This window comes from Sapajus apella, unplaced genomic scaffold (genome assembly GCF_009761245.1).
Source record: "Sapajus apella isolate SASKATOON/1434 unplaced genomic scaffold, GSC_monkey_1.0 scaffold48, whole genome shotgun sequence".
In the NCBI taxonomy this organism is placed as follows: Eukaryota; Metazoa; Chordata; class Mammalia; order Primates; family Cebidae; genus Sapajus; species Sapajus apella.
Genome location: NW_022436988.1, coordinates 4845719 through 4860864, shown reverse-complemented (window position 1 = coordinate 4860864; position 15146 = coordinate 4845719). Strand labels below are relative to the sequence as shown.

The window sequence follows — 15146 nt, the reverse complement described above, 5'->3', positions numbered from 1 at the left end:
GTGAATGTCCGCTTGGGCGCGATGGCTCACTCTGTAATCCCAGCACTTTGGGAGGTCAAGGGGGTGGATCACCTGAGGTCAGGAGCTCAAGACCAGCCTGGCCAACATGGCAAAACCCCATCTCTACTAAAAACACAAAAATTAGCTGGGTGTGGTGGTGCATGCCTGTAATCCCAGCTACTCAGGAGGCTGAGGCAGGACAATCTCTTGAACCTGGGAGGTGGGGGTTGCAGTGAGCTGAGATCTCGCCACGGCACTCCAACCTGGGCAAGAGAGCGAGGCTCTGTCTCAAAAAAAGAAAAAAAATAGTGAATGTCTCTGGTACAGTGTACTTTAAAAATGGTTCCTGTCTGTGAACTTATGCAAATCAAGCTTCTATTAATGAACACTGAAATGGAAATGAAGAAAGGGCAGTTTTTCTTTCTACTTTTATAAGTCAAGATCATTTCCCTTCACAAAAGGAACAAAAAGAAAGGGTGATCACATGTCAGGCCTGGACTCTCACTTCCCCACGTGAAGCTTCTGGCCCCTGCGGCGGTCTTCGGACCATGAAGAGGAGGCCCCTGGAGGGTTAAATTGACTAAATTAATCAGCAGATATCTGCAAGAGGGCGCTCCTGAGGGTGCCTTCACCACCAGATTCAGCTGCACTTTCTGCAGAGATTTTCCATGAAAGCCGGTTTGGGAAAAAAAAGTATTTCTTTTTTTTTTTTTTTTTTTGAGACAGAGTCTCACTTGTCACCTAGGCTGGAGTGTATTAGTGTGATCTCAGCTCACCGCAGCCTCTGCCTCTCAAGTTCAAGTGATTCTCATGCCTCAGCCTCTCCAGTAGCTGGGACTACAGGCTCAAGCCACTACACCAGTCTAATTTTTGTGTTTTTAGTAGACATGGGGTTTCACCATGTCGCCCAGGCTGGTTTTGAACTCCTAGCCTCAAATGATCCACCCTCCTCAGCCTCCCAAAGTGCTGGAATTATAAGCATGAGCCAGGCCTTAAAAAAAAAAAAAAAAAAAAAGGTATCTTTCCCCCCTAAAAAAGGGAGTTCTCTCCCGGTGCAGTGGCCCACACCTGTAATCCCAGCACTTCGGGAGGCCAAGGTGGGTGGATCACCTCAGGTGAGGCGTTAGAGACCAGCCTGGCCAATATGGTGAAACCCCATCTCTACTAAAAATACAAAATTTAACCAGGTGTGGTGGTGTGTGTCTGTAATCCCAGCTACTCAGGAGGCTAAGTTAGGAGAATCACTTGAACTCAGGGAGCAGAGGTTGCAGTGAGCCAAGATTGCGCCACTGCACTCCAGCCTGCGTGACAGAGTGAGGCTTCATCTCAAATAAATCAATGAATCAATGAAAGAATGAATGAGAGTTCTCATGAAGTTTTCAAAGAGGCACAGATGAGAAAATAATTGTTGGTGTCTGGGCAGCGCTGGGCAGGGGAAGACGTCCTGATTCTAGAAGCCTGCTGCCATTTGTCTAGACCAGCATTGTCAGCCTCAGCACTCCTGACGCTGGAGGCCGGATGATTCTTCGCGGTGGGGCTAACGCGCGCCGCAGGCTGTTTAGCGGCATCCTTGGCCTCCACCCACTAAACGCCGGCGGCAAGCCCTGTCTTTTTTTGTTTTTGTAGAGACGGGGTCTTGCTGTGTGGCCCAAGCTAGGAGTTTACCTCCCAATCTTTTTCTTTTTCTTTTCTTTTTTTTTTTGAGACGGAGTTTCGCTCTTGTTACCCAGGCTGGAGTGCAATGGCGCGATCTCGGCTCACCGCAACCTCCGCCTCCTGGGTTCAGGCAATTCTCCTGCCTCAGCCTCCCGAGTAGCCGGGACTACAGGCACGCGCCACCGTGCCCAGCTAATTTTTTGTATTTTTAGTAGAGATGGGGTTTCACCATGTTGACCAGGATGGTCTCGATCTCTTGACCTCGTGATCCACCTGCCTCGGCCTCCCAAAGTGCTGGGATTACAGGCTTGAGCCACCGCGCCCGGCCCTACCTCCCAATCTTGACAACCAAAAATGTCCCCAGACTCAAAGCTGCCCTGGAGGCAGAATGCCCCTGGTTGAGAGTTACTGGTCTGGAATGGGACGTGCTTAGTGGTCACACACTCCAGTTTGTTCGAGGCCTCTGCTCAATCAGCAGTTCCCTGACTGCGGGGTGGTTTCCAGAGCAGGCAGGCCCAGCAGAGCAAAGGCAACTCATGACATCTATGATGTTCAGATTTCATAGGCCCTTCTTCTACCCCTCCCCCAAGCACTGCCCAACCACACACTATTCTTTTTTTCTTTTTAATTTTTCTTTTGATTAAATAGGGGTGGGGTCTCACTATGTTGCCCAGGCTGGTCTGGAACCCCTGGGTTTAAGCATTCCTCCTGCCTCAGCCTCCCAAAGTTGGTATTACAGGCCTGAGCTACTGTGCCCAGCCAATACACACTATTCTCTTTCTTCCCTCCTTCCTCCTTCTTCTCTTCCTTCTTCCTTCCTTCCTTCTCTTTTCTTTTTTTTTTTTTTAAGATGGATGAGATAGAGTCTGGCTCTGTCCCAGGCTGGAGTATAATGGCGAGATCTCATCTCACTGCAACCTCTGCCTCCCAGGTTCAATCGACTCTCCTGCCTCAGCCTCCCCAGCATCTGGGATTACAGGCGCATGACACCACACCTGGCTAATTTTCTGTACTTTTAGTAGAAACAGAGTTTCACCATGTTAGCCAGGCTGGTCTTGAACTCCTGACCTCAGGTGATCCGCCCAGCTTGGCCTCCCAAAGTGCTGGGATTACAGGTGTGAGCCACCGTGCCCGGCCTACACACTGTTCTTGAAATGCAAACAGGCCCCCACCATTGGTATAATACAACCCTCTCCCTCAAACCCCTATTCCAGAAACATTAAAAAAAAATTTGTTTTTCTTTTTTAAAATAAAGACGGGGTTTCACCATGTTGGTCAGGCTGGTCTTGAACTCCTGGCCCCAGGTGATTGCCCGCCTTGGCCTCCAAAGTGCTTGGATTACAGGTGTGAGCCACCATGCCCAGCCTCCAAAAACATTTTTGTTTAATTCTGACTACTGTCTTAAAGAGTCAGTAATGACAAGGCAGAGTGGCTTATATCTGTAATCCCAGCACTTTGGGAGGCCCACCTCAGGTGGGTGGATCACCTGAGGTCAAGAGTTTGAGACCAGCCTGACCAAGATGATGAAACCCCATCTCTGCTAAAAATACAAAAATTAGCGAGGTGTGGTGGCAAGTGCCTGTAGTCCCTGCTACTTGGGAGGCTGAGACATGAGAATCAGGCTTGAACCCAGGAGGTGGAGGTTGCAGTGAGCTGAGATGGTGCTACTGCACTCCAGCCTGGGCGACAGAATAAGAGTCTGTCTCTAAACAAATAAAAGTGGGCCAGGTGCAGTGTCTCACACCTGTAATCCCAGAACTTTGGGAGGCCAAGGCGGGCCAATCACCTGAGGTCAAGAGTTCGAGACCAGTTTGGCCAACATGGTAAAACCCCATGTCTAGTAAAAATACAAACATTAAGCCGGGCGCAGTGGCTCACGCCTGTAATCCCAGCACTTTGGGAGGCCGAGGCGGGTGGATCACGAGGTCAAGAGATCAAGGCCATCCTGGTCAACACGGTGAAACCCCGTCTCTACTAAAACTACAAAAAATTAGCTGGGCATGGTGGCGCGTGCCTGTAATCCCAGCTACTCAGGAGGCTGAGGCAGGAGAATTGCCTGAACCCAGGAGGCGGAGGTTGCGGTGAGCCAAGATCACGCCATTGTACTCCAGCCTGGGTAACAAGAGCGAAACTCTGTCTCAAAAAAAAAAAAAAAATACACACATTAGCTGGGCGTGGTGGCAGGCGCCTATAATCCCAGCTACTCTGGAAGCTGAGGCACGAGAATCCTTGAACCTGGAAGGCGACAGTGCAAGACTCTATCTCAGAAAAAAAAAAGTGGTAATTCAGCAGCATGTAGTGCATTCACAATACAATGTTGCGTGACCACCACACTATCTAGTTCCCAGAGATTTTCATCACCCCGAAAGGAAACCCTGCACCCATCAGGCTTACTCTCCATTTCCCCCTCGCCTGGGCCCCAGTAACCAGTCTGCTTTCTGCCTCTGCGGCTCTTCCTGTTCTGAGCTTTGCACACATGGAGTCAGGCAAGGGCTGCCCTTCGCGTCTGCCCTTTTGTTTAGCGGAATGCTGTACGCATCCCTGCCGCAGCCTGCATCTGTGCTCATTTCTTTCTAAGGCTGAGTAAGATTCCTTATATGGATCAACCCCATTTACCTACCCATTTGTCCGTTGACAGACATTTGGGCCATTTCCACCGTTTGGCTGCGGTGAATCACGCTGCCGTGAACGTGTGTGTGCAGGTATCTGTTCGATCCCTGTTTTCTATCCTTTGGTATATGTCTAGGAGAGGAATTGCTGGGTTGTATGGTAAGTCGGTTTAACTTTTTGAGGAAGGACTAAACCAGTATTTTCTTTCTTTTTTTTTTTCTTTGAGGTCTACTGGTTTATTTATTTATTTTTAGCTTTTAGGTTCAGGGGTGCACGTGCAGGTTTGTTTATATAAGTAAATTGCATGTTACGGGGGTAATGTTCCACCATCCAGGTAATCGGCATAGTACCCCTGATAGGTAGTTTTATTTTTTGAGACAGAGTCTTGCTCGCTGCCCAGGCTGGAGTGCAGGGTCATGATCTTGGCTCAATGCAACCTCACCTCCCAGGTTCAAGCGATTCTCCTGCCTCAGCCTCCCGAATAGCTGGGACTACTGTTGCACACCAGCACGCCTGGCTAATTTTTGTATTTTTAGTAGAAACAGGGTTTTGCCATGCTGGCCAGGCTAGTCTCAAACTCCTGACCTCAAGTGACCCATCTGCCTGGGCTTCTCAAAGTGCTGGGATTACAGGTGTGAGGCACCGCCCACAACCAGTTAGGTCAGTCTTTGATCTTCATGCTCCTTCCCATCTCTGCCTTAAGTAGGCGTGGGTGTCTGCTGCTCCCTTCTTTGTGTCCATATGTACTCTGTGTTCACTGCCCACTTACAAGTGAGAATGTGCTAAACCCAGTATCTTTTTTTTTTTTTTTTTTTGAGAGAGAGTCTCCCTCTGTTGCCCAGGCTGGACTGCAGTGGCGCAACCTCAGCTCACTGCAACCTCCGCCTCCCGATTCAAGCAATTCTCCTGCCTCAGCCTCCTGAGTAGCAGGGATTACAGGCACCCACCACCACGCCTGGCTAATTTTTGTATTTTTAGTTAAGACGGGGTTTTACCATGTTGGCTAGACTGGTCTCGAACTCCTGACCTCAAGTGATCCACCTGCCTGGGACTTCCAAAGTGCTGGGATTACAGGCGTGAGCCACCAAGCCTGGCCAAACCAGTATCTTCTTAAAGTGCTGGATCAATGTCGGTTTATTTCTTCCTCCTCGGATCTTTTCATTTCCCAGAAATCACCCCTGAGGTCTCCATTGCCTACAAAGTCCTGGAGGTTTTCCCCAAAGGCCGCCGGGTGCTCATAACCTGCCATGCACCGCAGGCACCGCCGCCTGTCACCTACTCCCTCTGTGGAACCAAGAACATCAAGGTGGCCGAGAAGGTGGCGAAGACCCACGAGCCAACCTCCTTCAGCCTCAACATCACACTCAAGTCCAGTCCAGACCTGCTCACCTACTTCTGCCGGGCGGCCTCCACCTCGGGTGCCCACGTGGACAGTGCCAGGCTGCAGATGTACTGGGAACTGTGGTCCAGTGAGTGTGGTGGGGGGCACGGGGCTGAGGAGGCAGGTGAGGTGCAGATCAGTGGGGAGCCCCAGGAGCAGGAATTCTGAACTTTGCTGGGGATAGAAAGAGCCGGGGCGTGAGGATGTGGACGAGGACAGGCTGCCACTTCCAAGGCCACTCTCAGCTCCTTCGGGCCTTTTCTCAGGGCTTGCCGTTCCTGGCTGGGGGCTATCAGGGCACAGTCTCCTGGCAGGGGCCTGAGGGCACAGTGGGAAAGAGCCCAACGGATGGCAGAAATGACTGGACCCCAGTTGTCAGCTGAATCTCAAGGTGATAAACTAGGCACGTTTGGCTGGGCACGAATCTCAGCACTGTGGAAGTCCGAGGTGGGCTGATGGCTTGAGACCAGCCTGGGCAACACGGGAAAACCCCCTCTCTACTAAAAATACAAAGATGAGCCAGGCGTAGTGGGGTGCACCTCTAGTCCCAGCTACTCGGAAGCTGAGGCAGGAGAATTGCTTGAACACAGGAGGCGGAGGTTGCAGTGAGCCGAGATCGCACCACTGCACTCCAGCCTGAGTGACAGAGCAAGACTCTGTCTCCAAGAAAAAAAAAAAGAAAAGAAAAAAAGTTAGGCACGTTTTGTGCATTACTTCACTTGCTCCTCACTGCAGTGTCAGGGTGGGGTCTGGGACTCTGGGTCTGTAGCTATGAAAGCTAAAACTCGGGCAAGTTAGGAAAGTCGCCCCAGGCCACGTGGCTGGCAAGTGGACAAGGTGCTTTCAAACCCACCCAGACCCTGCCTTCTTCCTGTTTCCATCTTGATCGTCAGTCAGGTAACCTTCTTGGTGGGAGCCATGAGGTATGGGAACCAGGAAGTTGCCAGACCTAGGGTGGGATGAGGAAGCTCCCTATTCATTGTTTGCCCCACACCCTCAGAACACCAGGAAAAGACAGCCTAGGGGAGATGAGCCCAGGGTCTGCAATCCAACGGGTCCGGGGTTCAAATCCCTACACTTACTGCCTGGGATCTTGGGCAAGTCATTGGACCTCTGAGCTTCAACTGCTTTATCTGCAAAAGGAAAATAGTAACAGAGGCCGGTGAGGTGGCTCACGCCTATATTCCCAGCACTTTGGGAGACCAAGTGGGGAGTTTGAGAACAGCCTGGACAACAGAGTAAGACTTGATGTCTACAAAACTTATTTTTTCTTTTTTTTAGACGGTGCCTTGCTCTGTCGCCCAGGCTGGAGTGCAGTGGTGCGATCTCAGCTCACTGCAACCTGGGTTCATGCGATTCTCCTGCCTCAGCCTCCCGAGCAGCTGGGATAACAGGCCCCTGCCTCCATGCCTGGCTAATCTTTGTATTTTTAATAGAGACAGGGTTTCACCATGTTGGCCACGCTGTTCTCAAACTCCTGACCTCAAGTGACCCACCCGCCTCAGGCTTCTAAAGTGCTGGGATTACAGGCGTGAGCCACCACACCTGGCCTACAGCTATTTTTTAAAAAAATTAGTTGGGTGTGGTGGCTCATGCTGAGGTGGGAGGATCATTTGAGCCCAGGAGTTGGAGGCTGTGGTGAGCCGTGATCACACCATTGCTCTCTAGCCCAGGCAACAAGACACGCTGTTTCTAAAACAATACTAATAATAGGCCCCGCTCCAGAAGACCTATTAAATGGAAGCCTTTTAGTAGGTGGCAAGGGTGGTGTTTATTACTAATCAATAAGAATATTTACAGCATTAGGCTCAAGGCCTGGGGGATTCTAGAATCTTCATGACAGTTCATGTCCTGAAGTACTTGCCTTTCCGTAAAGAAGATGACTGAGGCCGGGCGCGGTGGCTCACGCCCGTAATCCCAGCACTTTGGGTGGCTGAGGTGAGTGAATCATGAGGTCAGGAGTTTGAGACCAGCCTGGCCAACATGGTGAAACCCCATCGCTACTAAAAACACAAGAAATTAGCTGGTAATGGTGGTGGGTGCCTGTAATCTCAGCTACTCAGGAGGCTGAGGCAGGAGAATCACTCAAACCCTGGAACCGGAGGTTGCAGTGAGCTGAGACGGCGCCACTGCACTCCAGCCCAGGCCACAGAGCGAGACTCTGTCTCAAAAAAGAAAAAAAGCCGGGCGCGGTGGCTCAAGCCTGTAATCCCAGCACTTTGGGAGGCCGAGGCGGGTGGATCACGAGGTCAAGAGATCAAGAACATCCTGGTCAACATGGTGAAACCCCGCCTGTACTAAAAATACAAAAACATTAGCTGGGCATGGTGGCGCGTGCCTGTAATCCCAGCTACTCAGGAGGCTGAGGCAGGAGAATTGCCTGAACCCAGGAGACGGAGGTTGCGGTGAGCCGAGATCGCGCCATTGCACTCCAGCCTGGGTAACAAGAGCGAAACTCCATCTCAAAAAAAAAAAAAAAAAAAGACAAGACTGAATGAATAGAGTGACAAGATAAACTTTACATAAGACATGTATAGTAAAAAATTACTCATTGTTTATTTGACATTAAAATTTAACTGTATTTTATTTGCTAAGTCTGGTGCTACACAAGAATAAACTAGGCTGGGCGTGGTGGCTCACGCCTGTAATCCCGGCACTTTGGGAGGCTGAGGCAAAAGATCGCTTGAGCCCAGGAGCTCAAGACCAGCCTGGCCGACATGGTGAAACCCCATCTCTACAAAAATTGCAAAGATTAGCTGGATGCGGTGGTGCGCACCTGTAGTCCTACCTACTCGGGAGGCTGAGATGGGAGAATTGCTTGAGCCAGGGAAGCTGATGTTGCAGTGAGCCTAGATCGTGCCATTGCACTCCAGTCTGGGTGACAGAGCAAGACCCTGTCTCAAAATAAAATAAAATAAGATAAAACCAAATGTGAAATTTTGTGGTACACAAGGCAGGTAAAGCAGCAGCCCAGAAACAAGGTGGAGGGCAAACTTTGGAAGGCAGCCTGGAGGAGGCCGCAGTCTCCCCTAAGCTCATTAGGTATTTTGTAATGCAAAGAACTTACTGGGGAGGAGGGATTTAAAACCGCGCAGACATGCCTGTGCTGCCTTCTCCCACCCTGCCAGAGCCACTGTCTGAGCTGCAGGCCAACTTCGCTCTGTGGGACAGAGGGTCAGGCCCCAGGGTGGAGGTGTCGTGCCAGGTGTCCTCGGGCAGCCCACCCATCACCTACAGCCTGGTCGGGAAGGATGGACAGGTCCACCTGCGGCAGAGACCACGCCACGGGGAGCCTGCCAATTTCTCCTTCCTACCGAGCCAGACATCAGACTGGTTCCAGTGCCAGGCTGAAAACAACATCAGTGTCCAGCACAGCGCCCTCACGCTGGTGCCCCCAGGTGAGACAGCCCTTGGATTTCCAGAGGGGCAGCTGGTGCTTCTGTGCTGCGAGGGTGCTAGTGTCCAAGAGGCAGGTCGTTGGGAGGTGGGACAGCTCTACCTGACACTGCCAAGAGCAGAGAGGGCACAGAAGGCAACCATGCCCACCCTGGCCCCTGCCTAAAGCACGCCCAACCCAGCTGCCTCCACCCCCTGCCCAGGAGAGTTGCCCGAGGCAGCTGCCATCGTGCTGGCTGGCAGCCTTGCTTCCATTGCGGCTGTCACGTCCGGGATGCTGGGCTGGACCTTGTGGACCAGGTAGGGAATGGGTGCTGGGCACAGGGAGGAGGGAGGGCTGCTGATGGCCTGAGAGGTCCAACTGGGCCCTGGCTGGGGAGCTAAGGCGGTGGGCTTGCAGGGCAAGGCTGTGGCCAGGGCAAAGAAGGACTGTCACCGCTTACACACGACTCAAAGACCTTTATGAAGGCATACTGTGAGTCACGTGCCTGCTGAGGCTTGCCCATTCAAGGCATTATCAGACCCTGGCCAATGCTCCCAGCTGCCCCGTAACGGAGTCCGCTGGCCCCTTGAGGGGGACACTCTCCTAAGTTCTTTTTTGTTTTTTGAGACAGAGTCTCACTCCATCACCCAGGCTAGAGTGCAGTGGCATAATCTGGCTCACTGCAACCTCCGCCTCCCAAGTTCAAGCGATTCTCATGCTTCAACCTTCCAAGTAGCTGGAATTACATGTGTACACCACCATACCCGGCTAATTTTTATATTTTTAGTAGAGATGGGGTTTCCCCATATTGGCCAGGCTGGTCTTGAACTCCTGAGCTCAGGTGATCTGCCTCCCAAAGTGCTGTGAGCCACCATGCCCGGCCTCACCTAAGTTTTTAATGGGGTCTGAGCAGGGATACGGGATTGATGCCTCCAGGAGAGCGAGGTGGACCAGGAGCTCCTGCCTTCTGTGAGAGCCACATTGTGCAGTCTTTCCCGGGTAGAGGCAAGAGGCTGGGGTCCAGCCTCCTAGGGTCCTCTCTCCAAGGCCATGGCTGTACTGACGTGTAAGGTGACCAGGGCCTTTGTGGTTTCTGAGCACAGGCACCGCAGGCCTGTGTCTCCCGCAGGCCAGCCCTGCCTCTGTGAAGTCGCTTCTTTGTTTGGAGCTGTGTCTTGGTTCTCATCCTCCGCTTGTGGCCAGCCCCTTCCGTGGCTCTGCCAAGAATCTGTCCTTGGCACTCTCCTGTCTCACTTCTGGGTCCCTTCCTGCCAAGTCTGTTCTTACCAGGAGCCAGACTGATGGGTGAACCCTGTCTCACTAAGCCTCGGTTTTTCCTTCTGTAAAATGGTATACAGCCTTAATTTAGTGGGGTGAGTAAGCCTCATGCCTCTCATGCTGGGGCACTAATGTGCCTAGCACCATAAAACTCCCAGAGGCAGGCCAGGCACAGTGACTCACGCCTGTAATCCTAGTACTTTGGGAGGTTCAGGCAGGCGGATCACCTGAGGTTAGGAGTTCAAGACCAGCCTGGCCAACATGGTAAAACCCCGTCTCTACTAAAAATACAAAATTAGCCAAGCGTGGTGGCATGTGCCTGTAATCCCAGCTACTCGGGAGACTGAGGCAGGAGAAGTGCTTGAACCCAGCAGGCAGAGGTTGCAGTGAGCTGAGATCGTGCCATTGCACGATCTCGGCCTGGGCAAAAAGAGTGAAACTCCACTCAAAACAAACACTCCCAGAGGCCTCGGGAGGGGATGGCTGGGAGGTGAGCCTGCCTGAGCTAAGTCTTTACTGCTTTGTCATCAAGGTCGTGACCAGAAGATGCAGGACTGCCAAGGCCTCTGGAGTGCCCATCCTTGCCTTGCTGCCCTGCAGGAGCACCCACCGTCTGAAGGGGAGCCTGGAGGGTTTTCAGGGTAGGGAATGGGGAGGTCAGAGGACACAAAGCAGCAGCCATATAGAATGAGCTGTCCAGAGAGCCAAGCACGACAGGACTGTGGACCATCAGAATGTACCGTCTGGATTTCAAATTCATGCGAAATGAGTGTGTTTTAGTGGCTCTTGCCACATAAGAGGTGGTGGATATGTTAATGTGCTTCACGATCGGAATCTTTGTGCTGTCTATATAAATTCCGTAATGTCAGGTTGTCTACCTTAAATGAACAAAAGAACATTTATTTTAAAAAAAGAACAAAGAGGCCCGGCACAGTGGCTCACGCTTGTAATCCCAACACTTTGGGAGGCCAAGACGGGCGGATCACAAGGTCAGGAGTTCGAGACCAGCCTGGCCAACACAGTGAAACCCCGTCTCTACTAGAAATACAAAAATTAGCTGGACACGGGGGCACGGGCCTGTAATCCCAGCTACTCAGGAGGCTGAGGCAGGAGAATTGCTTGAACCCAGGAGGCGGAGGTTGCAGTGAGCCCAGCATCACTGCACTCCAGCCTGGGCAACAGAGCTAGACTCTGTCTCAAAAAAAGAAGAAAAGAAAAAAAGAAAAGAAAAGAGCCTGCCAGCTGGGATTCTTGGACCCCTGGTGGCCTTCAGCAAATGTGGACAGCGTTGGTGTGAGGGCTTGAGGAGGATCACAGAAAGGGGGTGGTCTGTGTGGCCCTGTCTTCGCCACTGAGGTGCTGCCACATCTCTGCAGGTGTGGGGAGAGAGACACGGACACACTGGGAAAAGGCCCAGCCCCCCACATGCCTGCTCCCCTCTTCCCTGGAGGGGCACCCCACCTCCTCGTGGCCCAGAAGTCTGGTTCAACTCTCCCATGGTCCAGCTCACCTGGGTGGACTCTGAGCCTCAACCTGGCACACCTGCTCTTCTTAATCTGCACCTGCAACTAACAAGGGGGGTCTGGAATTCTTCGGGCTCAGTCAGCCTGTGACCCCACACCTGTCTCTACAGCCTCCACTCCCACTCCAACACGCAGAGCCTGCCCCAGCCTTCCCTGCACCGGACCCTCTGTACCGGCTTTTCTTGGGATGGAGGTGGAGACGGATGGAAGCAAGAGGGGGCTGGAACTGGATTAAACTTTGCTCCCGGCCCATCGCCCTGAAAACTTCCTTTTGGTTTGCACGCTGCCCTCTTTTTTTTGATACAGGGTCTTACTCTGTCACCCATGCTGGGGTGCAGTGGGTGCAACCTCTGCCTCCTGGGCTCAGGCGATTCTCCCACCTCAGCCTCTGGAGTAGCTGGGATTAGTAGCTGCCACCACACCCGCTGACTTTTGTTTTTGTTTTTTGAGACAAAGTCTCCTCTGTCGCGCAGGCTGTATTACCTGTCTGTAATCCCAGCTACTCTGGGATTACAGACATGTGCCACCACGCCCAGCTAATTTTTTTTGTATTTTTAGTAGAGACAGGGTTTCGCCATATTACCCAGTCTCGAACTCCTGACCTCAGGTGATCCACCCGCCTCAGCCTCCCAAAGTGCTGCGAATACAGGCGTGAGCCAGGGCTCCCGGCCTTGCACACCATCTTAAGTGTGAAGCCGCACGGCCCTTCACAGCCTTGGGGCTCCTCCCAGACCAGGAGGAATGGGGACGGGGTCTTTGACCCCGCCATAGGTTCAGCCCCAGAGAGGAGGAAAGAGTGGCAGGCCAGGCAGGGAGGGGTCTCCAGGGTGTGGCCTGGGTTTTTCAGTGGGATGGGGGAGGGGGTGCTTATGAGCCTGGGTGGGTTCTTGGGAGGTGGTGGGCTTCCTGGAGGAGGCGGCGGGAGGGCAGGGGCAAAGGGGGTGTGCGGTCCTCCGTCCGTCCCTCTTCCTGGGGTACTCTTTCTGGTTGTGCGGCGGCCGGAGTAGCCGGGGGAGGAGACCCCCGACCCGGAGGTGGGGTGGACACAGGTGCTCCGCGGCCGGAGCCCCTCCCGGCCGCTAGAAGCGCAGTCCCGAGGCCCGCTCGTTGCTCGTGAGGGCCGCACTTTGCCCTCGGTCCCTGGCGGCGCCTGGCCACGCCCCCGGCGGGCGGGGGGGGGCGGGGCGGGGCGCCGGCAGGTTTCTCGGCGTTCCGCGGCGGCGGCGGCAGCGGCGACGGCGACATGGAGAGCGGGGCCTACGGCGCGGCCAAGGCGGGCGGCTCCTTCGACCTGCGGCGCTTCCTGACGCAGCCGCAGGTGGTGACGCGCGCCGTGTGCCTGGTAAGCCCGGAGAGAGAGGGCCGGGGCGCCCCAGGGACCCCCCGCCCCGCCGCCAGGCCCGGCAGGGCCCCGAGCCCACGAGCGCGACAGGTGGCGGCGGCCGCGTCCCGGGCCTGGCGGCGGGGGGGCCGGCGTCCAGCGTCCCGAGCCCCGCCTTCTCGCCCTCCACAGTCGGTCCCGCTGTCCCCTCCGGGTCGTGGGGCCCGCCACCCACTCCACCCCCAGCCCCGCGCCCCGACGCGGGGTGTCCCGAGGCTCCGCAGGGAGTCCCGAGGCTCCGCAGGGAGCGGGCCCTTGCCCCGCTGGCAGTGGGAGGAGCTTGGGGGCAGCTCCAGGACAGGTGGCCCCGCACGCCCCGACTTCCAGCTTGGGGAGTTCACCAGCATGGGGCTTTCCGAAGCCACGTGGGTGAGGGAGGGGGCAGGGGGTGACCCCACGCCCTGAAACAGGGTCTCCTTCCCACTCGGAGCAGGCAGCTTCTCCCTCCCACCCGAAGTTGAGGGACCCCAAGATGTACCTCCTCTTTATAAGCTGGGAAATACCTCCAAAACCAGGTTTTGGGGGGCCTGTTTTTGGATAGCTAGCGCTGACAGCGGGAGGAGGTGTCGTGAGGGGCAGACAGGCGGGCCTGCTGTACCCAGACCATGCCTGGGACTGGAGCTTCTGAGGCCTCCCAGGGCGCCCACACACCCTCCCAGCCAGGCTGTGGGGTCTGACCGCCTCTGTCCTGGGCTGTGCCCAAGAATCAGGTGCCCAGTGGGTCGGGATGGCAGTGCCAGGAGTCCTGGATGGGCACCCTGCTCCCAGCATCCCGGAGGTCTGGCTTCGTCTCCAGCTGGGGGCGGGGCCTGTGACTGCCAGCTCCAGAGCCCTATGGAGAGCTCCCTGGGATGGCTGGGGAGGACTGGCAGGGGAGAGGCCTGGGGCCATCCCAGAGGGAGCCTGATGCCCACAGACCTGTCGCACACCTGCTGAGGTGGAGCAGGCATGGGTGGTGCCCTTGAAGTCTAGGGAGGCGGCATGGGGCTCTTCCCAAGGGGCTGGAGCCCCCTACACTCACCCTGGGTTCTCCAGGGGCCTGAGTTCAGAGCTGTATCCACAGGCCTGAGTCAGGCCCCTTGGAGTGCCTTGTGCGCGCAGGACCCTCTGTGGGATGGGAGACAGACTGGGCTCTCTCAACCAGGAGGGACCAGGGTGCCACAGAGACTGGAAGTCCTTGTGTGGAGACAGCTGTCTGGGCTGAACCAGGAAGGGATTAGAGGGAGTTCCAGGAGGTGTAGACACAGGGCACTGGCATGGCCTTCCCAAGAGGGCCTCCCTACCTTCACCAGGGTGTTCCGGCAGAGGCTGGGCGCTGTAGAAGTGACTTGGGCCAAAGGTGTCGGGGGCTGGCTGAGACTCTGTGGCTTGGTGGCCTGTCTTGTTTAAACCTCTTTCAAGGTGAGGTTGGGCTAGGGGTGGAAGGACTTCCCTTCATCCATCAGGTACCTAAGCAGGATGAGTCCTGCAGGGAGGCAGCTGGAGCAGGAGCTGCCCCAGTCTAGGTCCCTGCCCATTCCCCACCCCTCCCCCATCCAGGATTTCCAGGGACAGGCCCCTGGTGCCGGGAGAGTCTGATCTCCGGGTGTACCAGGAAGCACTTTACTCACCAGCTCACCTCCACAAGTACGGAGGGGCTGAGATGCCAGCCTCCAAAAGGGTACAGCAGGCCAGGTGAAGTGGCTTATGTCTGTATTTCCAACACTTTGGGAGGCGAGGTGGGCAAATCACCTGAGGTCAAGAGTTGGAGACCAGTCTGGCCAACATGGTGAAACCCTGTCTCTACCAAAAATACAAAAATTATGGCTGGGCGCAGTGGTTCACACCTGTAATCCTAGCACTTTGGGAGGCCAAGGCAGGCAGATCACCTGAGGTCAGGAGTTCAAGACCAGCCTGACCAACATGGTGAAACACCGTCTTTACCAAAAATACAAAATT

General features: G+C 54.5%; 2 protein-coding genes across 3 annotated transcripts in view; both read left to right on the top strand.

Annotated features, from left to right (window-relative positions):
* CUNH17orf99 (chromosome unknown C17orf99 homolog) overlaps nucleotides 1-11098 on the top strand; it is an 18644-nt gene extending 7546 nt beyond the window's left edge. Inside the window, exons 3-6 of the mRNA XM_032241506.1 lie at nucleotides 5436-5735; nucleotides 8776-9045; nucleotides 9247-9343; nucleotides 10837-11098. Of these exons, the coding sequence (XP_032097397.1) occupies nucleotides 5436-5735; nucleotides 8776-9045; nucleotides 9247-9343; nucleotides 10837-10843 (674 nt within the window). The 3' untranslated portion in view covers nucleotides 10844-11098. The remainder of the gene's footprint in view (nucleotides 1-5435; nucleotides 5736-8775; nucleotides 9046-9246; nucleotides 9344-10836) is intronic.
* A 1887-nt stretch (nucleotides 11099-12985) lies between these two features.
* Nucleotides 12986-15146, top strand: part of SYNGR2 (synaptogyrin 2) — a 14634-nt gene continuing 12473 nt past the window's right edge. For both annotated transcript variants that reach the window (XM_032241505.1, XM_032241504.1), the window contains exon 1: nucleotides 12986-13169. In XM_032241505.1, coding sequence (XP_032097396.1) covers nucleotides 13071-13169 — 99 coding nt within the window. In that variant the 5' untranslated portion in view covers nucleotides 12986-13070. The remainder of the gene's footprint in view (nucleotides 13170-15146) is intronic.